This window comes from Dipodomys ordii, unplaced genomic scaffold (assembly GCF_000151885.1).
Source record: "Dipodomys ordii isolate 6190 unplaced genomic scaffold, Dord_2.0 Scaffold58, whole genome shotgun sequence".
Taxonomy (NCBI): domain Eukaryota; kingdom Metazoa; phylum Chordata; class Mammalia; order Rodentia; family Heteromyidae; genus Dipodomys; species Dipodomys ordii.
In genome coordinates, this window is record NW_012267274.1 from 4,032,492 (window position 1) to 4,057,664 (window position 25,173).

Here is a 25,173-nt window from a genome sequence, read left to right on the forward strand (position 1 = left end):
GGAAAAGAAGGAAAAGAATAAACTTTAAATGGCTAAATGAGAAAAACGATCATTACAAATCTGTGGGGGACAAAAATCAATTGTAATGCATAAAAACAATATGGCTTCTGTCAATGCTATCCAAATCAAGCCAGGAGCTTAGGAAGGAAGCTTCTTACCCTGCCTGGAAAATTGAAAGGCTCTGTCAGAAACTTGAGTAGGGCCGGGCGCTGGTGGCTCACGCCTGTAATCCTAGCTACTCAGGAGACTGAGGATCGAGGTTCAAAGCCAGCCCAGGCAGGGAAGTCCATGAGACTCTTATCTCCAATAAACCACTAGAAAACTGGAAGTGGCACTATGGCTCAAGCGGTAGTGCGCTCGCCTTGAGCTGAAGAGTGCAAGAACAGCGCCCAAGCCCAGAGTTCAAGCCCCATGACCGACAGAAAGAAAGAGAGAGAGAGAGAGAGAGAAAGGAAGGAAGGAAGAGAAAGAAAGAAAGAAAGAAAGAAAGAAAGAAAGAAAGAAAGAAAGAAAGAAAGAAAGAAAGAAAGAAACTCGAGCAGCTACTGAAGAAACCACAAGCCAGAAAGTACTCTGAGGCCTGGTGAGGCATTACATACCTGGGTCCCAGCTACTCAGAAGTAGAGACAGTTGGACTGCAGATTGGGAACAACGTGAACAAAGTTAAAGACATTCTGTCTGACAAACAAGCTAAAATTACAAAGGTGTAGGGGCATAGCAAGCAAGTCCTGATTTCCATCCTCAGTAATGCCAAAAAATGGGGCTGGGAGCCAGACACCAGTGGCTCAATGCTAGGTCATCAGGAAGCTGAGATGTGAGGACTGTGTGGTTGAAAGTCAGCCCAGGAAGGAAAGACTGAGACTCTTGGTTCCAATTAACCAGCAAAAAGCAGGAAATTTACCCGTGGCTCAAGTGGTAGAGCAACAGCCTTGAGGGATAAAGCTAAGGGACAGTGCTTAGGTCCCAGTATTGATGTGGGGGAGAGAGACACATATCAGCACACCTTCATCTGTCTGCTCAGCTGCAGATGCCTGACGCTCCTCTTCCTAACCACTGAGACCCAGCACCGACATGTGACATCGCTGATGGGATCCTGCTATTTGTGTCCTTAAAAGCTCCCTCTTGGGGCTGGGAAGGTGGCTCACTGGTAGAGTGCTTGCCTCACATGCTTGAGGAGGCCCTGGGTTCGATTCCTCAGCTCAACATAAACAGAAGAAAAATATAAAAGCCGGAGCAGCACTGTGGTTCAAGTGATAGAGCGCTAGCCCTGAGCTGAAGCCCTGAGAGACAGCACCCAGGCCCAGAGGTCAAGCCCCATGACCAACAAAAAACAAACAAACAAACAAACAAAAAACCCTCCCTCTTGCTTCAACCTTAGTTTGCCAAGGCACGTGTTCCCAACTGCAGTGCTATTTTCAAAAAGTTTCATTACTCTCTGGAGAATCTCTGAATTATTTTTCCATTTAAGTTGACACCGACTATGAGGGAGTCCTGTTACAAGACCACCTTGAGAGCAAGCAGGACCCAGAATGGCAGCCTCATTGAGCCTTGAGCCCTCTGTTCCCTCGGTGACAAGAAGCCGCCTCTCAGGTAGTCTCCAGGCTGAGTCTGGAATGTACTGGAAGGCGGCCTTCCTTAAGCAGGAAGGCAGACTCATTAAAGCCACTATTCTGGGTGTATACCCCCCACTACAACTCTCTTTTGGCAGATGCTGTCTGCATTCTCAGGGCTGAGTTTGGAACGTTTTGGCTTTCTGAGAACCTTAGCAGGGTCAATCTGCAGAGCTGACATCAAGCCCGTGGAGGTAAGCAGCCCTGGAGGTACAGGGACACTCTGGTGAGCTCCCGCCCCTCTCTGCGGGTTTGCTACAGATTTTTCGGTGCTTTATCACACAACCGAGCTCATGGTAATATCTTGAGGGTTATGGTTTCGTGTCTGTTTCCCTTTCCTGGTAAGTTCACTTTGAATTCTGAGAGCTTCACAATGTTTTTCTTTGATCTACATGTCGAATTTAAAACTTAGTATGAACACCATACAGATAACTCTTATAATTGCAGGATTAATATGTAAATGGACTTTCTGCTCTATTTTCGTTTTCTTTCTTTCTAATTTGCTGACCTTTTAACTTGTAGTAAGGTAATTTTGTCATCTACAAGGTATTTGAAAGTTTGTTATTTCACAAAAGCATGACTTTTAAATAAATGAGGCAAGCCAGGGGGCAGCGGCCATGCCTGCAATCCTAGTTACTGAGGAGGCTGAGACCTGAAGCCTCAGGCTCAATGCCAGCACAGTCAGAAAAGTCTGTGAGACATCATCTCCAAAATAACTAGTAATACTGTCTTTTCCTTTTTTAAGCTTTATGGCTTTTGTCTGTTAAAATTCTACATTAGTAACTCCTAATAAAATAATGTAGCCCAGAGATCATACCCATTTCCTGCAGAACAGGTAAAATGAGACTTAACAACCATAGGTACTTTGAGAGCCATTCCTGCTAAGCCTCTGTTATACAAATGCAAGTAAGAGGATTTTGACACTAACTCCTAGTCACTAATCACTTCAGCCCCTGACAAGTGAGACCAGACAAGCAACTAAGAGTGAGACCAGACAAGCAACTAAGACGTTCCTCTCAGTAGCAAAACAATCCAATACTAACAAGTAGCCCATTCATCATGTTATCAGAGAAATGTGAAAGACTTAACAAGTATAAATCTGTAGGCCTATAATAACTGCTTTAAAAGCTACAAAACATAGGTAATGAGCCTTTGATATAGTTATAATTCTACCATGAACCTGTCAAGGATGAAAATTAAATAGTTTCTCTGTTGCCAACCAGTATGTTCAGACACATAATTAATTAGCATTTCACAGTGGTCCTTTCAGTCATCTTTCCAAAATGTAAGACGACCGCTGATGAAGTATCTAGAGGTTTAAGTCTTCATTTTTATCAAATTAACCAAGAAAGGTCATCTGTCTGACCTACTTTGAAGTGAAAAAAGGGATTGAAAACTCAAAAGACCTATGGACAGATGATTAAGACCTCTTCATTCCTTGTTCTACTCTCAATAAATATTCATTATCAACAAATAATAGGATCTTTGTCTATTAACTACATCCTATTTTGTGACCTTATAGAATGACAGCAAAAAGATAGATCAGTGTAACTTATCAATAATAAACAACTAATTATTTGCAATGCTAACACTAGATGACAGGCAAAAATTACAAAGCCTGAGAAGGACAGCAGAGGAGCCAAGTGATAACCAGGCTTAGTCATTTGGTTCAGAAGAAGGTCTGATATGGGATGCGTCTATCTGTTTTCCGGCTTTCTGGCTAATGCAGTCCACCCACACAGAAAGCACAAACAAAAACCAGCAGAGAAGCGCCTCTGGCTGCCAGGATCTTTCATGGCTCCCTGTGAACTAAATGTCTTTGGGCCAGAGCTTTTAAACTGCTGTTCTCATTTCAAGACAAAATGAGCTTTCTAAACAAAACAAAAAAGTATGGAATTGCATAGCAAGAAAGATGGTAAGATAAGTAGAATAAGGTTCTGCATCTTCATCTTCCAGTTTCACCCTTTGGTTCTTGGGGAGAATAAATACTGTCAATTACCCTGGAATTTAACAAAACGAGTGCATTATACGAACCCACAGAAGACCATTTGGAAAAGAAGAAGGAAAATAATAGATCTCCAAAGTTGGTTCCAACTGCAAAAAGAAAAACACACTTGTCAATTCCAGCGGTGAACACAATTGTTTTTCTCCCAAGGTAATAAATGTGTTGCAGGTAAGAAAATGAGAGCCTGGTTTGTTTCCTTCCCTTTCTGGCCTCTGCAAACCGCTCCCCCCACCCCCCCACCAGACCTGCACCAGACCCACTTAGGGCTGCCTGTGATTCAGTATTCTAGACAGCCTGCATGGACCACCAGACCGCTGCCGCTTTAAGAGGCTGACTCAGAACAGGAAGAAAATTGGGCTTACAATCAGGTGAATGTCTCATTAGGACACGAGAGAAAGGAAGGGAAGTAAAAAGGCTTCAAACCTACTGCCAATGCTTTTAGGATCATGAGCTTTTTCTGCCTCCTCTATAATCTGTCAGATACTAAAACATTTTCTTAACACCATTAATTCGGAGACTTAAATTAAGGAGCGCTTATCATACCCACAAAATGTGGCTACAACTGCATTCTTCATCTCAAAAGAGATGTTTGTTTGTCCCTTCCCTCGGGAATCCTAGTCGACGGCCAAAATCTACATTAAAGATACATTCAGAGGGAAAAAGAAACACCATAAAACTATCACAGTCTGGCTTATAGACAGGACACATAAGTTCATTAGGAATGTATGGAAGAAAGAAGGGTCAAAGGAGAGAGAGAAAAGAGGAAAGGAAGAACAGTAGAAGAGAGAGGGAGGAGGGGAGCCAGAGGGGAGCAAAAGGGGGAGAAGAGAGGAGAAAAGGAAGAAAATGGAGGAAAGAATGAGGGAGGGCTGTGACTATCAATGCACTATGATCTCCAGGTCAGCTAATAAGGTTAAGGATGGGGATCCAGGGCCATAGGAGCAACTGGACACCTCATACCTTATAGAGATTGGTGATATTCTGTGTCCTAGACAGTTTCAGCAATTTTGACAAGTTATCCCGGCTAAGAAACTCAGGTTCTATTATGTCCAAAAGGGGAGAGAAGCAGGCTGTAGGATCAACCATGATCTGTGACCAGTACAGAAAAGAAGGCCTACCTGATCACTGAAACACAGAGTACTTCCTGAGTCACAAGGTATTACTGAACACATACAGAGTAGTTCCTGGGTCAAGGATGACCCTCCACTGAGTATTTAGCCTCGTTTCTATGTAATTCCTGGGGAATAATAATTTTTTTGACTTGGGGCTACAATTTTAAATAAAAAAAATTTAAATCAGAGAGACACAGGTGACAACGGTTGTAGACACTAACATCAAACTAAAGGGACACAAAAGTTTTGCCCATCTGACTTGAGGATTAATAATCTGAAATAAAATAAGGAAATTCCAAATTATTAAGCAACAGACAGACATTTTCTGGGTTATAGACATGATGAGGAAAAGTTGGAATGTCACCCAATTATCTCACTGGAACACTAAAACTGCTTTCCATGGGAGAGCTTGTTTAGCCCTCAGCCTCTCCTCTGCCATCTTTCCATTTTCTCTCCCAGAAACTGTGACAGACTCTTCTTCAACTCCCTTCCACGAGGGGGACACAGAGGGTGAATAATTTTGGAATACATTGCAGCTACACATGAAGACAACATAATGAGTCTCAGTGAAAACTGGTGATCAACAGGGGATTAAAGGACCAAGGAAAGAGAAAGCAACAGGGAGAGTTATTCAGAGCAAAACACAATATATGCATGTCATAAATACTATGGTGAAACCCTGTGGTCAATTTTAATACACACTAAAAAAAAAAAGAATGACAGGAAAGTAAAATAAGCTCTGTTAGGGGTGGGGTGTGGCCAGAGGCACAGGAATGACAAATGAGGAAGCCTATGAATGAAGAAGCTTGTTTGCATGTATGAACAGAACAATGAAAACTGTTGAAACTGTTTTAAGAAGGGCAGGGCGGTGAGGGCAAGTGACTGCAGAGGACAATGATTTTGATACCTTTCTGTGGACATGTCACAATACCACCCCTCCACTCTTGTATAACGAATGCAAGTGAGTAAAAAAGCAACTACAATCCTTCCTGCCTCCCTTGCAGCTAGAGTAGTCACATGACATCATTCTGCCAAGGTAAAGAAAGCATAGAGTACTTGAAGGAATAGCAGAGATCACTGCCAGGGAGAAGAGCAGACAGGGCAGTGTCCCCCTTTGCCCTTTCCTCTCTTCTGCTTCAAGTACGAATGTAAGACACAACAGCCACTTCGGGAACATGAGACAATGGAAGACAATAAGTTTCTCTTCCTTGTGGGCCCTCCTAGACCTACGCGGAAAATAAACTTACGAGGAAATAGGGAGGTTCTGATCCGAGCCATGCAGGTTCAGTGTCCAGCTTCCACTGAGAAGGTCTTGAGTACCACACCATTTTTTGTTGTTTGAATTTTTTGCCAGTCCTAAGACTTGAACTCAGGGCCTGAGCACTGTCTCTGAACTTTTGTGCTCAAGACTAGCATGCTACCACTTGAGCCATAGCTCCACTTCTGTCTTTTTGGTGTTTAATTAGAGACAAGAGTTTCAAGGACTTTTCTGCTCTGGCTGACTTCAAACTACAATCCTCAGATCTCAGCCTCCTGAGTAACTAGGACGCCAGGTGTGGGCAACAGGTATCAGGCTGAGTACTGCACTGTTTAAAGGTGAACATGAGATCTGTGATGTAGAGGAACTCTCGGGGGAACTCACCATAGCAAAGCCATCAATTGAGAATTGAGAATAACCACAGACACTAACAGGTGCATGGTAAATTACCCACAAAATAGCCAACCCTCCCGCCCACCCAAAGTAAGAGCAAGTCCAATGCCACTCTCCATCCAGTGAAATAATGTAAGCCAACAGAAGGTTCTTTTATTTAAGCCACGTGGCTCTTACTATTATAAATATTAATATGCAAGATATTCGTTCTCTATAAATTAATGAAGTCATAAATACCCCCAATTTACTTTAAAGCTTGAAAATAATCCCTAAACTGATGCAGAGTGATTAAGAGATGCCAGGAAGCCAAAGCATGGAGGACAGAAGCTGAGCTGTGCTGGCTGGAATCAGACTCAGGTGGAAGGCGGCAAGGGGAAAGCCCCTGTGTCTCCCCCAAGTAAAGCAATTTCACTTGATTTGGGCTTTGTGTTGTTTCTGCTTGCTTCATTTCTGCTAGTTTTTTTGGGTGTTTTGCTATATGAAGACATACTACAGAGTGCTCAGAGCTGTAATGGACGTCCGACACTACGTGGGAGGCATGCCTAAGCTGTGGCAGACAGCATCTGGCTAGAAGGCAAACACCCCAGCCCTAGTAGCACACAATCTCAGCAGGGCCAGCCTTTGACAGCACAAGGCCAGGATAGGGTCACCGGGCAATGCCACCGCAGTCCTTGATCAACAGGTGCTGTGTCACAGGAGATACCAAGTAGGAAGGAAGAAAAGGAATAGAAGATGGCAGAGCAGGGGAGAGGAGGAAGAAAAGGAGGAAAGGCTTCTCACAGGATTTCCTATGAGCATACTTACTGATTGAACAGGATCCTGGAGCGCACGATGAACTTGAAGATGTACTCCAATGCCTTCATGGCTTTGTACAGCTGTTCGTTGATACCAGGCTTCTCTGCACCATCCACATAGGTCCTTAGTACCTTCGTCAGCTTCCTGTTTGTGATGGAGGCCCAGGCCAAGGGTAAGTGTGGGAAATGACCACATCTGGAATCTTCACTAAGATGTCCACAGCATAGGAGTCTCCCCCTGCCACCCTTCAGGTTATCCCTGGATATCTAATAATTTTTGATAATTCAGTAAACTGTACTACCCTTAAATTTCATAGACCATCACAGACCCCGCCCCCACCATTCTTCGTACATTAAAATTGCTGTTTCTGTGTTTAGGTTGTATTTTTTTGACTCTGTAGATAGCTTTCCTAACAGACAAATAGTAAGTACATTTATGTAATACCACATCATATTTGGGTATATGTATAGATTGTAGATTTTTTAATTTTTTACTTTTGTTAGTCATAGGGCTTGAACTCAGAGCCTGGGTGCTGTCCCTCAGCTATTCAGCTCAAGGCTTGCACTCTACCAATTGAGCCACAGTGTCACTTCCGGTTTTTCTGATGGTTTATTGGAGATAAAGAGTTTCACAGCTTTTCCTACCCAGGCTGGTTTTGAACTGAGATCCTCGGATCTCAGCCTCCTGAGTGGCTAGGATTACAGGAATGAGCCACGGGCACTGGACTTAAATAGTAGAATTATTAAATCAAGCTTTCTATTTCACTTTTCCTAGGTTTACCTACTAGTTCTAGTAATTTTGTTCATTTGGTTTTGGGCTTACGTTACCTAGATTCTTTATAGTTTTTTATGGCCAAAATTCACAGCAGGTGGAAAAACAGTCCTACTACTTTCTTCCCATTTTTAAATAACTTAGTTTTTGCATCCTCACTCCTGTTCAATCAGCAACAAGCATGATGATACCAGACAGCCTTTCCATGTTCCCAAAAATAGGGAAAAAGCTTTAGAAGTTCAGCACTAATCATTAAATTAACTACAACTCCATGCTGATGGGTTTTTATCAAGAGTAAGGAAGTTCTCTTAATTTCATGATTTGCTATTGCTATTACAGGTTTTATTATAAACAGATGGTGAATTTCATCAAATGCACTTTCAGCATAATTGAGACTTATGGCTAAAAGCATAAAGCCACAAAAAGAACTTTCTTCAGTGACAGATTCCCTCTATGGCTGAGCTGCCCATGGTGGTAGCCACCCAGTAGATATAGGACATGGCCAGTGGAAATGGGCCTGGCAAAACATAAATGTTTAAATGTATTTTATTTAAAAAGCCACACACGTCTAGCACTAGGTCACCACGCAGGACAATGTAGACAATGGTAAGACAAAGCTACTTTAGCCACGAAACTCAACCCCTGTATTTTAAAATGCTGAATGAGGCTTCAACAAAATTACAAATAGAAGTTCATGGAAAGACACAACTAGGAAAAAGGATAAACAAAGCCCAGTGAATGTGCAAGACTCATGTGAGTCGACCATAAATGGCAAACAAGAAATAACTGTGTGCCAACTGCCATCAATCAATCATGAGAACCCACCAAGGCCTACATAGATCAAGTTGCCTCCACTGCAATGCACCAAAAGTTCTTAAAGTCAGACAAACACTACACGTAGATGAGGATGTTACCAACAGCTTGCTGTAGACCAGCGACCCTATTCGGAAGAGCTAAAGGAGGACCACCTCAGCACTATCAACAGGAAGAAGGGGATGAATCCATAAACTTCCCTCACTCCATTTACCCTGTTTTCCCAGTTTTAAATACCTTCTCCACCATAGATCTCCCAAAAAACTCCATAGGAGACACATTGGGAATTCTTTCAACAAATTCATCAGAGAAATATTAAAAAAAAAAAAAGGTTCACAAGGAACATAGCTCACAAGTAGAAAATAAATATGCCAGACTGTCTTCTGTCTGCATAGAGATCAAACACCCCTGCTATGCCACAGAAGTGCAGATCAGGTACAATATGAACTAGGTGTCCTCCAGGGCCTGGGGAGCCTCTATTGTTTTTGTGGGGGGGGTCAGTCGTGGGACTTGAACTCTGGGTCTGGGCACTGTTCCTAAGCTTTCCAGCTGAAGGCTAGCGCTCTAACACTTGAGCCACAGCACCACTTCTGGTTTTCTGGTGGTTAAGTGAAGATAAGAGTCTCACGGACTTTGCTGCCCAGGCTGGCTTTGAACTGCGATCCTCAGATCTCAGCCTCCTGAGTAGCTAGGCGCCTGTGACTTAGATGGAGCCCCATGGGCAGAAGGAGCCCAGGCACGCTGGTTATGTGCTAAAGCCATACCCACCATCTTCCTGTGCTTAAGCCATGCTCTCTTCCAGTATAGACCAGTGCTAGTCCAACCCACAGCCTCTGATCTTCATGAACTGTAATGACAGAGGCGTTCTGATGGGGTTGCCATAATCACACTGCTAAAGCTTTCATTCTCCTCCTGCTGGTCTAGTCTAACCCTTGGGAAGAAGCACGGAACAATCACCATTTATCAAAGGAAAGAGAGGACCCAACAAGATGTAGGTTCAAGGTCATCTGGGAGGAGGGATGGGCACTCTCTGTGACAATACTGAGTTCTTGAATTTCCGGTGGCCTAGGGAATATCAAAGCAACTACATGAGCCCAGGATCCTTCAGTGATTTGGCAGGAACCTCATGAGCCACAACAGACTTCCGTGCTCTTTCAAGGTGTAAATCCTAAGATCCCAATTAAACACCTGAGCCTAGTACTGTATCAAGGAATGATAAGAATACTTATTTGTAGAATAAAAGTCTCCTTTGTAGCCGACTGCAGCGTTTGAATGGGAAGCTCTGGTTATTATCTCAGAGCTGTGCTGGCTTCAGGATAACAGGCTATTCTGTGTCCTCCACTGGGGGACTTGCCACAAAACACCTCATCTCACAGCACAGCCCGCTGACAGCCAACACGTGCGGGGAACGCAGCACGCTGGCCTTGCACCGCTCTCCTCTCCCCACACTGAGAGGAGGAGCAAAGCCACTCATACAGACATCACGTCTCCTTCAGAGCACCTTTCAGGCCAGTCTACAAACCCTCGACGGCTGTGATTGGTCACCCGAGCCTGTGGGTGCCACAGGATGTGCCTCTCCCCAGACTCTGTTTGGAACTGTCCATCATGCCACCCGACGGGGCATGTCCTCCGGGTGAGCAAATTGCTCTAAATGGACATTATTAGCAAAACACTCATGAAAGGCTTCTCATGGCTGCCTCTCCATGCACCAGGCCATCTGCAGCTCTCCGCCCCACCCCCGATCCACCCGATCCACCACCTTGCTGCACTCAAGTGCTATCTGCACAGGACTGGGGTTCAGGAGCCAGAATCCCCTGATCTTCAGTTCACAGCCACATGCAGTGAGAGAAAAACAGGTTATACCTAAATCTCCTCAAAGACATGGATGGAAGCATAGACTCAAGAGACTATTAGTAAAGAGAACCATTGCTAACGATGGTAACTGGGATGTTCTTAAATAAATAGTATGACGTTTTATTTTTGTACAATGAATGCCAATAAATCCCACCATGAAAACAATTAATGCCTTATAATAAACGAAACCCAACAATTGCTCAGGTCTTTTAACGTACCGAGGATTTGTCAAGTACTCTACCTCTACTTTGACACCAGGTATGGTGTTGCATGCCCGTTGTCTCAGCTACTCAGGGGGTGGAGGTAAGAGGATCATGATCACTGGTCAGCTCTGGCCAAAAGCTTGAGACTGGCCTCATGTGAAAAATAAACTAAAAGCAAAAGAGCTGGGCCTGGGGCTCAAGCAACAGAGTGCTACCTAACACGCACAAGGCCCTGAGCTCAGCCCCATTACTGAAAAATAAAAGTAATAAAAAGTATTATCAAACAAATCTACCATCAGGTCTTCCTGCATAGACAAGGCTGAAGAGTAGAGAGGTTAAGCAATTTGCTCAAGACCCCGGTACTTAAGAGGAACAGAGCCCGGGCAGCCTGGCCCCAGGACCACAATATCCAACAGGAGCTGAGCTGCAGCTAAGTGTGGCCAGGCCCAGACACCCCTCCTGGGGCACCTGTGGAGAATAAGGAGAGTGGAAGAGGCAGGCAGGAGACTATAGGTAAGATGCAGCTGAGTGTGGGGAAGAGCAGGGGACAAGAGACATCTTGTGTCCTGACAGAGTCCTTGCAGAGCACAGGACTGTGTTTTATTCACACTGAAGAACCAGTAACCTCCAAGCAGGACACACCCACCCATGCAGGGATATGCCCAGCTGCGCAGGGACACGCCCACCCATGCATTCATCAAATGCTTGTTCAGAGGCCACACAGGACAGGTCTGCATCCATCACTCAGATCATCCAACATACACTGAAATTTCCAAAGATAAATAGAAAATAGAGAGGTCGAAATTTATTCCAGAATTTCTGATAATGTATCACATATCCCTTCCAGCAAGATCTTTTAAGATTGTTAAGAGGGAACCACTAATAGAAATTATAGAATTGGGGGAGAGGGGTGCCATAGATAAAATGCTATAATCCCAAAAAGACTAATTAGCTGACATCCTAGAAAAATAAATCCTTTAAAACGACACAAAAGAGCCAGGTGCTAGTGGCTCACAACTGTAATCTTTGCTATTCAGGAGGCTGAGATCTGAGGATCACAGTTCAAAGGCAGCCTACGCAGAAAAGTCCGCAAGGTTCTCATCTCCAGTTAACTACCAAAAGCTAAAAGTGGAGCAAGCTGTGGCTCACGTGGTAGAGTGCCAGTTTTGAGCAAGGAGCTAAGAGACCCCATCCAGGCTCTTAGTTCAGGCCCTGGACCTGCAGGAAACAGTAGCAAGAAAACAACTCACGTGTAGGCTAACGTGGCACTGAAGTGTTTCTTAATGTAAGTTTCCAGAACAGGATTAAAATGCTGGAATTTTCTATCAGCAATTAGCCCAATGATGAAGACCTGTCAAATTAATCAATAACATTGTCATGAGCAGCGCAATGAAATCAATTCTGGAAACTTCCCCAGGCACAACTGGAACCACAGATGACAAGACCAGGTGGAACATTGGCAGGTAGGGATGTCCAGCTTATGCCAAAATGAGATTTGCACAGGTACACTTACACTGCCCCTTCGCCAAGGCTTTCAAGGTGACAGTGAAGGACCCCCTCCCCCTCCCTGCCTGGGGATGAGAAGAAGGCCCCTTACCAGAGCATCGAACACCAGCGTGTCAAACGTCTCGCTCTCCGAGTTCTCCATCATGATGTTGAAGAGGGCGTCCAGCGTGTCCTGCAGAAACTGCAGAGACACTCAAGATCAGTGACAGGGTCAACCACCCCATCCCTCCCAAAAGTGGAGTGACCATTCCACACACCCAGCTCTCCCCGATGATGCCTACAAAGCTAGCATCTTCTGAGATTTGTTCAGCATTAGGTACAAGAGACAGGAGTTTTCCATGAGTAAATCCAAAGATCAGCTACACAGAGTAAAGCAGGAAAGACTCACAGTCCTGCCCCACCCTGAGACCTGCTCAACCCTTTCTATGAAGTGATGGACAGCTACTCTAGAAAGACTGGCTCAGACTCAGCTTCATAATGGACTTCAACCGGTGAAGGCACAGAAGCCAGAGACAGGTGGCAACCCAGAATAGCAACAGAGAGGCCCAAGATAGGAGGGGGTGAGGGGGTGAGAGTCTGAAGCTCAGGCACAAGGCTGATGGGAAACTTAATTATACACTGTACTGAAATTTACCAGATGAAGGCAACCATGGAGTGTAACAATACACTGTAAATTAAACAAAAGAAAAAACTCCAAGTTAAGGAACCCACTAAAGGAAGTGTAAGAAGGGTGGGGCGAATTCACAATAGAAGTGGTGAGTTCCGGAGTGGGGGACCAAGAACAGGTGGAATGCTGCCCAACAAACCGGCGTCTGTGAGAGACAGGCAATGTGGACACACAGTGCTAGTCCTGGAGGAAATGTCTACTGGAGCCACATGAACACTCACACTCGGTTCAGTGGCTGTGTCAATGATGGAAGGACAACAGCAGGTAGAAGGAAGGTAGAAGGAAAGCAGAGCCTTGCACACTCAGTGGTGGTAGAAATAGAAATGGTGCAAGGCCTTTGGAAAAGGGTCCCACAGTTCTTCAAAAAGCTAAACCCAGATTTACTACCTCCTCCCATCATTTCGTTCCTAAGAATAGATCCCAAGGAAAGGAAAACAAGTGCCACGCAGAAACGTTTACATGAATTTCCACAGTAGCACTATGTGTAATGACACTCCAAAGTGGAAAGAACACAAAATGTCCGTGAACTGTTGGTAGGCAAACGTGCTCCAGCCACACAATGGGATGGAAGTCCTGCATCCGGGGACATGCTGTCACACGCTCAGACACAGAGGAACCTGCAAAACGCTACAGGCGAACGAAGCCAGACACAAAGGACACATGTGGTATGGCTCCAGTTACAGGAATGGCCAGAAGAGACAAATCTGGAGAACGACCGTGGATTCTGGGTCATGGGTGGGGAGGATTGCTAACGGCTATGACCTTTCTTCTCAGGGTGATCAAAATGTTCTCAAATTAGATGTGGCGATGATGGCACAACTCTATAAATGTGCTAAAACCACTACGCCGTGCAGATGAGAAGGGCGGGCTCTGGGTGAGGCCCTGTATAGCCTGGGCTTCTGAGCTTCTCCCACCAGTGAGAGAGCCTGCAGCCAAGGCAGACATTCCACCCTCTACCTCCAGGCCAGGGCTCTTTAAACCTTTATCCTTTGTAAGGTTTGAAAGATAAATTTTATGGCACATAAACTGTGCGATGGGTATATGATCACGTAGGAAGATGGGTGCATCAGATGTGGATGTAGAATGTTCCTGAACCATCCAAGAAGTATGTCCACTTCAAACTGTCACAGTCATGAGGCTGAGGGCCAAAGCATGGGAACCTGCTCCCACCCCAAAGCCGCTGCTCCTGCCCAGCCACCTGGTGACAGCACCAAAACCTCAGAGCTCTCTGTGGACATAGGGGGCTCTGCTTGGAGATGGGGGAGGGGGTGGTCCTCGTAGGCACAGTGGGCAGCTTCTGAACCCGGCAGAGATCCCACACTCCCGAGGCATAAATCCTCACTGCTGCCCACCACTCCTTATGCCAAAAAAATGTCACAGAGAAAGGACAGAGAACAAAACCTCCTGGAACAAGAGGCATGCCATGCTAGTCTGGACGGGCTTAATCAACTGCGTGGGTCTGTACTGCCTCTCTTTTGTAGCATTTACCATCGTTTTCAGATTACAGATCTTTGCAAAGGTCAAAACCTGACACCATCCACAAAGAGCCTACCATTCCTGCCAACAGGCTGGCCAGGTGTCAAGCCCTAATGAGACGCCCATCCCACCCACCCACACAAATGACATGGTCAGCCCCGGAGAAACAGAGCTGAAGAAACAGAACCGTACTAGACTAGAAAGCCTGCAGGTCAGGGGTGTCTCCCCACAAGCCACAGAGAGCTTAATGAGAAGCCCCCACCCTGTGAGACCACCCACAGATGGCTGGACCCTCAACTGCCTTCCTCATCTGAATGAGAAAGCATTTGTTTCACTAAGGTGCAAAAACCTTCGTCGATCTACCCATTACCCAACTCCCAGTTATGAATCCACGGAAGAGAGACCAAGCGAAAGCCACTCTGTATCTGTGTACCTATAGAAAGTCTTGGGAATGCCTCAAGCTCCAGGTGGCTCTCCAGGGCTGGGGGCTTAGACAGCCAGCCCATCCTCTACCACAAGGTGGGAAAGGCAAGGAAGAAAAGAACGAAGTCCAGCACACAGGGAAGGGAAGTCGAGCCAGTCTGGAGTAACAGTGAGCCCAGGAAGGATGGAGAGCTGGGGAAAGTATTTCTAGGAATCACAACTCATCCTCATGAGATGGCAGATGGGAGACCAGGAGCACAGGACCAGAGGATTCTAATTTTTTTTCCTGCTAATTATGACAACAGATCAACAGATATACAATGAGTTCTCAAAGAAACAGAGACTTAAAAATGAAAACGGGTGAAACTTCTTGGACACTGTGTGTCTTCTAAAGTAGCTCTGCTTACTCACAGAGCCTCCCTATCAACTGGGAGCGCACAGAACCCAGGGAAGTCGAAAATGCAATTAATACTGTCCAAGCCACTGGCAGAAGAGCAGGACTGAGGAAACGATTAAAATTTGAAGATGAGCAAGGATATGTTTGAATGACTACACAACGGATATAGCAAAGGAGAGAAACCAAATTAATTCATGCTGAAGTTAAGCACATTGCTGGTTAATTAAGGCCATTTGAAGTAATTAATTCTACAGAGATAAGGCAGTCTCCTTCCACAGGCTCCACTCAAGGAGGGTGAGAGAGTAAACCAGTGACATTGCTTATGAAACACCACAGGTCACTGACCCACTCAGCAGCCCCTGATCCAAGGGAACACACTGAAAATGATAATGCACTATTATTAATGACAGTCACACACACTGAGTGGTCCATGAGAGAAATATCAAAACCACAGACAATTAAGAACAGAGCATTTGAGCCAGGTACTGGAGGCTCATGCCTGTGATCCTAGCTACTCAGGAGTCTGAGGTCCGGAGGATCATAGTTCAAGGTCAGCTCAGGCAGAAAATAGCCAGCAAAAAGCAGGACTGGAAGCATTGTTCAAATGGCAAAGTGTCAGCCTAGCAAGCACAAGGCCTTGAGATCAAGCCTCAGTGCCACCAAAAAAAAAAAAGTTACAAAACTTGGGTTTTCAAAGGGATCTCACATTGCTCTATCTCACATGCCCGGCCTCACAGATGAAGCTGCTAATACAAGAAGGCTTGAAAAAACATAGGGCCCAGCACTTCTCCAGAGCTGCAGAAGTTTAAAAATATGTCCAAATGTCACAGAAAAGAAATGACCAAGCCAGACTCAGGCTCTGAGGTCTGTCTACCACATCATCGCATCCCCAAGTCAGTGTGAGGACGCAGGAAGGTGCTCGCAAGGTTAATAACCAGGGTGGAGATAATGACCGACCAGAGGTGAAAATAGCCAGGGATATCTCACGGGTGCCAGGCTGAGTACCTCACCCGCCCCAGGGAAGGAGGCCCCGTTAGCCATCGTCAGCACTGCACAGAGGACTGGTCAGCCATCCAAGGCCCGACCCTTCTGGATAGGCCTCCATAATGAAACCAAGCAGCCACAACCCACATAGAAGAAAACATCATTGTTGGCAAAGGAGACTGGAACCAGACTCCCATGGTGCCTCTGGGCTCATTGGCTCCATACACTGACAGACTCCCATGGTGCCTCTGGGCTCACTGGCACCCTACAGTGACAGACTCCCATAGTGCCTCTGGGTTCTGGCTCCCTACACTGACAAACTCCCATAGTGCCTCTGGGCTCACTGGCTCCCTCCACTGACAGACTCCCATGGTGCCTCTGGGCCCACTGGCTCCGTACCCTGGCAGACACAAAGACAAGCCAAGACCTCCCGCCAGGGCCCCATTACCTTCACCACCTCGCCGCCATCCACCTTCATCAGCTGCCTCAGGTTCTGCTGAAGAAGGTTGGTGTTGGAGCGCCACTTCAGGAGCCCCAAGAGGTCCACTGCAAGCACAAAGCAAAGCTCAGCTCCTCTGGTTAAGACCTTGGTCTCTGCTTCATGCCTCACCCCAACCCTAAAAGAAGAATCAGTCCTATTTGGGAAGGTTAGCCTACTCAAACGTTCATTACCATGTTACAGCACACATAATACCGAATGCAGCTAAAGTCATTATTTTCAGCCACATCATTTACCATGAAATCATTTCTATGTAGAAGCTTTACAAATGTATTTGAGAAGCTTAAAAATAAAAAAAAGGACTGGCTTTCTCAGCCTAGGGGAAGCAACTATGGAACACAGCAACATCTACCCAGAAAGTTCCATACAGGCATCTACTCTCAAGTGGTTTGTTATGAGAACACCCAGTTGCTTTTTAAGTAAAGTAACGTAAAACAAAGAATACAAATTAAAATCCAAATGCTTCAGTATCACCAAGACACAAGAGCCAGGGACCGCTGAGAGCACTCTCTAAGGGCTCCCTGATGGGCTGGCAGGACAGTTTGTCGGACTTAAGATGGTGGGTTTTGTCTGTTGCCTTTTTAATGGAAAAATCGAGGGTTGCATATACTGGATTTGTAAAGGTTTAAAGGATATCTCAAATTTTGAAGGATCTTACTTAAGATATCGAGACATTCTTCAAGGTGAGAAGACAGACTCTGAAATCTCTCCAGGAAAGTACGGGCACCCACACATTTGCACTTGAAGTTGTATTAATATCCCAGTACATGAAAAAAATGCAATTAGCAAAGTGCATCTAATTTACTATTTATGCTAATCAGCAACCAGCTTCCACTAGAGAAAGGGTAACCATTAAATAAAAATAAAACAAGATCCTAGTGAATACTGAAAGGAAAACATAATTGGGGGAGCGGTAGGACTTCAGTGAACATGGACACCCATTACAATGTTAAGATCAAACAATACGAAAGATAAGCACATATAGGACATTCAAACATACACTGCCAGTGATCTGTCCTCATCCCAAGTAGCTTGAACAAAGATTAGGGTTAAAATAAAAACCAGCAGCCCCCATGGATTCTGTGGCATCTGAAAACTGTGGGCTGCTGAATCCTGCAGCAACTACCAAAACTGGAGCGATGATTTCACCTCAACTTTCCCATCTGAACACTAGGTACAGCAATGTAACCTAATTAATTAATCTTAATTAATCTTACTCTTGCAGGACTGTTGCAAAAATTAAATGCCATAGGAAAGAGCCCAATGCCCAGCACAAAATACTAACAGCAGCAGGCACTCGAAGAAGTATTCGAGTTGATTTCTGATTAGAAGTAGAATGACAGCCTGGGCACCTGTGGCTCATTCCTGAGATCCTAGCTACTCTGGAGGCCGAGATCTGGAGGGTCATGATTCTAGGTCAGACTGAGCAGAAAAGTCCAGGAGATTCCATCTCCAAAATAACCAGCAAAAATCCAGAATGGAGGTGGAGCTCAAGTGGCAGAGTGGAAGCCTAGTAAGCAAGTCAAGCAAGAACATGCATGGTGCCAGCAAAAAAAAAGGAAGGAAGGAGGGAAAGAGGGAAGGAGGAAGGATAAAGCCTATACACGTGCTCATACTCTCAGGATTACAGTTAAGGCAGAGTTTCTTTAACAGAGACCAATCAATAATATGGACCTGATTGATTCAAGGTTGGTGGTCCCTGGAATACGGCTGAGCTGAGATTTACTTCTGTGTTTGAGAAAATATTCGCCAGGGCAAATAGGAAGTCACCTTGGAGGAGGAGGAGGAGGTTAGAGGAAAACAGAGCTTGCCCAGCCCCCACAGGGCAATCCACTGGAATAAAGTGAGTCCCCAAGTCCCCAAGCCAACTCCACGGTGACTCTTTGTTTCCTGAGTACTTTCTGTCTCACTATCCAGGAAGTGAGCTGAGAAGAGGATCACATCTGATGCTATTTTTCTATCCAGGAGGCATCCAGCAGGATGCTCAGGACAGAGATGCGTAACGCAAACTTCAATGAATAATTCAGCCTCTGTTTGTCCCTAAATGACAGAATGTCAGTAATGAATTACCATCTCAGAAAAATGACTCCCTCAAATGAGAGTCGGAGGCTCAATGCCTGGATGCCAACTGGGGAAGCTCCATCCTATAGCCGCCTGACATGGCATCCCAGAAAAGGTGCATGACCATGGTCTGAAACAGAAGCCACAGATGTCCCCTCTGCTCCAGTGAGCAGCCCCACACTGGAATTTCCTGTTGCCCAGCAACAGCTGCTGCTGAGCCGGCTCTCTCCCTGGGGACGTGGAGGGAATCGCCCTACAGCTGGGGAGGCTGGGGAGCTTCTGGGTTCCTGGAAGGTTCCAGCCTACCCTAGGAACTTCCTGACTCCCAATCCTCTTTCCAGGAATGTTAGGGTTGAGAAGGATTCTGGATGGGCTTCAGAAGATAATGGCTACTCAAAATATTGTTTGGAAAGAGAAAATACATCCAAGTTTAATACGTGGCAAATACATGGTAGAAATGGCATACACAGGCCCTGCCTGTCACCGAGCACCCACCAAAAACCTGACGTGCCCAGCGCATGAGATGGAAGCCACCTTCATCTTCACTCTGGCCCAAACAGGGTCCTGACGATGTAGTCTGCAGGCACATGGAGATGATCAGGCCATGTCCAGAGAGCAATGTTCATAGTGAGAAGCATCCTTTCTATAACCAGCCCCCAGCTGAGGCCCCACTGCTGACCACATGTCCCCTGGGCACCAGCCTTGGAGACTCCTTGCATTCTCCTTCCCAGCCCTCCTGCCTGCACAGATCCCACAACCCAGGCAAAGTTTTCCATCTTCCTAGTTTGCCTGAATCATTCCTGAAGTGTCCAAGCATGTGCCTGGGCAGTGCCGTCCAGGAGCACACGGAACGCCTGGTATGCTGTTTTTCCTTTAAGGTTACCCTCCCCCTATTTTGCCTGAATCATTTCTGAAGTAACTATAGCCAAATGGCCTTTGAGCCTCTGTATGGAAATGGCACACAAACGGCCTCAAAGTGTCCACATCCAGATATGGCCAAATCGTCCTAAATTGTCTGAGTGACTTATTGGTCAATTCTCTGCACAGTTCCCTCCCGAGATCCTTGTGGTAAGTGCTGCTGAGCATGTCTGAGGCTGAGACAGCAGACAGCCAGGCAGAGAAAGTTTGAAAAGCGTCTGAGGCAGGGTGCATATGCTCGAACCCTCGGGACACCAGCACCGCCCCTGCAGGGCCCAGGCCTCCAAATGATGGGCTTACTTTTGTCCTGCACTTATCCTATTAAAGCTCAAAGGATGCCTGCCTCTTGGTAAAGCCAAAATGCCTGTCATGATTGACAGACAGCCAGGGAGATGCAATTCCTGATAGCAACAGACATTAATAATCACAGTCCATATCGGTCAGTTAAGAGGAAAAAATTGGATTTTCAAGCTCAGTTTCAAGAGATCATAAAGTCACTCTGCACAGCTGTGATATGGCCACATTAGGGGATGCAATTTTTAAATGAAGGATCTGTGCAGAAGAGCCTCTGCCTCCTCCAGACAGAGTGACAGCAACAATGGCCCTGTGCTCTGAATATGAAGTGTTCTGCTGGACAGCCAAGTCCTCAGGGAGGATGCAAATGGTGGGAGATGAACTTGGCCTGCCTCGGTGCCCCAGCTGTTAGCTGACCAGTGGCCTGCAAGTCAGGCTCAGGTTCATGTGCATGAATCGGCAAGGGTGCCTCATCTCACACTGCAAGGGGACAACAAAGTGTCAGGCAAATCCACTAGTGAAAAGAAAGATAACTGGTGTATTATCCCCAGGAGTAGCTAAGAAAGAAGACAGAAGGAGGGTAGGTACCTCAAATCCAAGTTATCTAACAGTCAGAAAGCCCTGGAAGCGGGCATGAAACCCAAGTCATAGGAAACAGGGTTCAGAGAACTCTTGTTCAAGGTCATTTCCAAGATGAACACAGCGCTGGAATGCCAAGGTACTTTCCAGTGGCTGAAAAGCACTGTAAAGAAACCCATTGCTCTGACTTCCTGTCAGGCTAATCCTTCGATGAAAATAGGAACGTGAATCTTAAATGACGATGGATACCACTGCCTCTCTTCTGGCCCAGGTTGTGATCCTCATCACAACCACAACAGAACAAAGGGTGCACATGCACCTACAGAAATCTCTGCCCAGCAGCAGCTGAGAACGGGGCTGAGAGGAAGGAATCCCAAGGAGAATGGGTTTCTACTGGCCAGCTCACCGTTCTGGGTCAGCTTGGTGGAGCACACCAGTGTGGAGATCTGGAAGGAATCTTTGCTGATGGTGCAGTTCCCAAGGCTCTGCATGCTCTTGCCTGTGGCCGAGTGGCCCTTCTCCTCCAGCTCAGCTTTGGTGGAGGGCAGACTGAGGTAAGTCGCTGCGTCCTCCAGCTTCTTGGCTTCAGCCTGTAGGTTTAGGTAATGTGTCACACCTGACCCACACACAGCAAGACATCACTTTCCCAAGCTGTGTTATCCTTGATCCTTTTCACTCTTAACGCTGCTCTTCATGGCCAACCCCACAGTGTTTTAGGGTGTTTTGTTTTGTTTTGGTGCCAGTACTAGGGCTTTAACTCAGGACCTGGGCTCTGTCCCTTAGCTTTATTTGCTCAAGGTGAGTACTCTACCAGTTGAGCTACAGTTCCTCTTCTGGCTTTTGGTTGGTTAACTGGAGGTAAGAGTCTCATGGACCTTTCTGCATGGGATGGCTTTAAACCAGAATCCTCATACCCCAGTCTCCTAAGTAGCAAGGATTACAGATGTGAGCCACTAAACACCCAGCTTCCACAATGTGTCTTCATCATTTCCCTTATTTCTGGCAGGTAGAATCATGCTCTCAGCCTTTTTGCACAGCACTCTCTTCTCTCAATACGAAGAGCAACAGGGTTGGTCACCATCAATGTCCACTTAGATAATTAAAGGTAACTACATGGCGGCTTTCTCACGGTGATGGGAAAGGTAGTGCAGAGAGCCCAAAAAAGCCCTCGAAACTGCAGCAGTGACGAGACCTACCTTGTAGACGATGAGGTCGTGTTCCCCGTCCCGCAGAGTTGTCCCGTCGTATCGCATCAGTTTCACAAATGCTAGCGCAAATATCTTCTCAGACTTATCTTTAGCTGCAATAAGAATCAGTAATCGCCTTCAATATGGTCATGACAAAATAACATTATAAAGTGCCACAACAGCTACTTTCATGAAAATAACTCCAAACCTATACTGACAGATGTTAAGGTCCATCGAATGATGTGGAGACATGGGAGATGGGAACACAGGAGGACCTGGAAGAAGTCTCAGCCCTTCCCCCACTGGCCAGCTTCGGCTGGAGGGTGAAAGGTGGCTCCTGTTTGGCCAGGGCAGGTCCTTTCCCTGACCCTGGGCATCTGCAGTCAGGCCTGGCTGGAGAGGTCCCCCACAGCCACCCTCAGTGACTAACAGCTCAGACTCTCATCAGCAGCCAACTTTCCACGCTTAACATTTCAGAGCCTCCCCTGGCTGCAGCCTGGGAAACTTTGTTAATTATGCAAATGTGTCTGTCTACAATGAGTGCTTAAGTTTGACGGGAAAAACAAGGATTTTGAAATTTAGAATGCAAGAGAAGGTATTCCTTTGCCCCTGTGTAATTTATTAATTAAGGAGACTGAGCTTGTTAGAGGGGGAAGCATGGTGGTAAGGCAGTCCTCCGAGGAGTCTAGAGCTCTCTGCCCACATCCTGCCTCCCTGGGCCTGGGAGGGAGCCCTCTGGTGCAGTCCTCCGGGTGAACCCTGGCTCAACATCCAGCAGGCCCCTGGTCCCAAAGGACTTGTGCCTAGCCTCACCTCAGCCCAGGTCTAGCCGACCCCACACCCAGTCCTGCTGTGTCGCTGTGCAAGCTGCAGAGCCCACCATGCCCTGCCTTGGCTGACAGCACATGTGTGCTCAGAGATGCCCCTTTCAAGGAAGCCTGGTGTGGCCACACCACACCGCTGGGAGCTCATGCTTTGCCCTTCACTATTTACACTTTGCAGAATCCCAGGCAGCAGAGGACCAGAAGAGGCTCATGCAGACACCTGCAGGAGGACAGAGCCAGCAACTGGTCATGTCTGTCACCCCTGTGGCCTCGTTGGGTCCACACAGACCACTCTATTCTTCTGATCCTGTCCAGCACACAACTAGAGTCAATATCACTGCAGTTTATTTTCCCAAGACAGTTCCAAGCCAAGACAAACCACAAGGGGCAGGGACAGAGTGAGTCTTCCTTCTCTAATCTCATCTGTTGGGTCTAACTAACGCTGCACACAGTGTTAAGACTCCGCAGCAAATAGCACAGAAAGTGACGGATTCAACACATGTGATGCATAATAAATTCTCTTGGAAGGTGAGTGGTGTGGACACTAGCTCCTTCCTCCCCTGTCCGGGCCTCAGTCAAAATCTCACAGCTGGAACTGCTCTGGCTGAGCTCCCCTCACCACGGGCCACCAAGAAAGATGAAGAGGTTCCACATCCTCCTCTCCAAGACAGACAACACTAGGAGCCAAAAGGAGTTTGGTGAGTGCAGGCAACTTTTCTAAATGCAAAAGAGAGGGGACCCCAACGATGAGAAAGGAGCAGCCGTGCTCCCTATTCCACAAAGAAGGGCAAGAAGAAGAAATCAGAGGTCTCCTGAGGCCCGAGGACATTCCCAAGATCAGGTTCAAGTTCGAGACCATGCCGTACATGACAGTCACACCTCAGAGCCACCAAAAACATGTGCAGGCTGCTGAGCTCCCCTCCCCACCCTTCTATATCCCACCCCCCACCCCGCCCACCCCCGTGGCAAAAAACTGAAAGATGACATGTTCCGCTACTCACAGTCCTGGGATGACCTATGGCGGAAGGTGAATCGAAGGTGACTTCGGTTAACGTCCTCGATGGGGATGGCCACCTAGAAGAACAGAGAGGACGTCCAAGCTCGTTCCCCAGCTTTGTGCAGCTGACACACCAGGTCTAAGTGTGAACACTTCCACACTGGATAACTAATTCCAAAGTCAAAATGACTCTGTGTACAAGATTCCAAACCAGATGTCAGACAGCTGGATTTTTCTCTTTTAATGTGCACATCCTTACTATAAAGATTCTCTTTTTGGAACTTGGCACCTTTGTTGTGAGCCGCAACACACTTTCAGCAAGAAAGCTTTTTCGTGATCACATTAGGGAAAAGGAAAAGACCTCCCATGTGCTGTCTGTAAGCAAGGATGGTCCTTAATTCTGACATCTAACATCTGTACTCCAGAGCCAATCTCTAGCCTAGTTTTCAAAGACTCAAGCTCTTGGGAAGGGGGAGGGGGAGGCATGGACTTGGGGGTTGCCATGGTACAGGCAGCGTGCTGCGGAGCTCTCAGCATGCTGCACAAACACAACGCATGGGAACGCACAGGAACCCTCTCCTGGTGGTGATCTCCACAGGCTGGAGTCCCTGTTTCGTCACATTTGGTGTAACAGGCAGCAGGCTACATGTAGCACAGATCCAAGGAGAGAAAGACAATCGCTATCTTTAAGACATTCTGTTATTCCCCATGAAAGTGCTATTTTTGTGGCTAAAAGAAGATGAGGGCAAATACATTCCAAGAAATGCCAATGTGGTCCCTTGGCAAAACCAAATGATTTTTTTGGCCACCACTGGGCCTCCTGTTATGTCACCAAGCGACTCCTGGGACTAGCAGAGAGGTTTGCTTTCCTTGCAATACAGTGAACGGTTCATCATCAGTCCAGGTGATAAACGATCATGAAAATTATACCTTAACGGTCTCAAACCAGCGCGGCTGCTTCACTTGGTAGTAAATCACAGATTTGTACTCCGAGATCGCCTCATCACCAGCACCAGGGAAAATCACATGCTTAAAGAAAAAAGTAAAGAGTCACCTAAGACCTCCCAAACCTACACATGGCACATGTCTCCCCCTGCACACCCCACTACAGCCTGCAGGAAGAGGAGCAGAGCCCCCCACAGTCGCCAGTCAACCATCACCACGGAATATGTCCCCAGCAAGGGAGCCAGCCTCTAGCCTGGTCTCAGATACTGGAGACACGGATGGCTTAAGATGGGGGAAGAAGCTGTCCTGTCCCTCTCCTCTGACCATCCCAGTCACTTTCACATCAGGACCTATAGTCAGTTGCTTCATTCACTAGGCAGGTCTAGAACAAAGAGCTGCCCATCAAACAGAGGGCGCGACCCCCCCCCGACTCCCCGAAGCCATGGAGGCGTCCCCTAGACTCCTAACGAAGCCACACTGGTGAAGACACAGAGGGAAGGGTGGCAGCCCCCGCTCCCAGGGAGATGGCAGGCAGTGGCAACGACAAAATCAGTCACCAAAAACCAATGCCAACACTGCTCCACACAGTAAGACACAAGCCC

At 46.6% G+C, this 25,173-nt stretch overlaps 1 protein-coding gene across 2 annotated transcripts in view; it reads right to left on the reverse strand.

Annotated features, from left to right (window-relative positions):
* Positions 1-25,173, reverse strand: part of Dock1 (dedicator of cytokinesis 1) — a 437,833-nt gene that overhangs the window by 329,551 nt on the left and 83,109 nt on the right. For both annotated transcript variants that reach the window (XM_013021945.1, XM_013021944.1), the window contains exons 15-22: positions 24,557-24,655; positions 23,631-23,703; positions 21,815-21,918; positions 21,025-21,208; positions 16,716-16,813; positions 12,412-12,501; positions 12,065-12,165; positions 7,183-7,317 (exon numbers count right to left, since the gene is read on the reverse strand). In XM_013021945.1, coding sequence (XP_012877399.1) covers positions 7,183-7,317; positions 12,065-12,165; positions 12,412-12,501; positions 16,716-16,813; positions 21,025-21,208; positions 21,815-21,918; positions 23,631-23,703; positions 24,557-24,655 — 884 coding nt within the window. The remainder of the gene's footprint in view (positions 1-7,182; positions 7,318-12,064; positions 12,166-12,411; positions 12,502-16,715; positions 16,814-21,024; positions 21,209-21,814; positions 21,919-23,630; positions 23,704-24,556; positions 24,656-25,173) is intronic.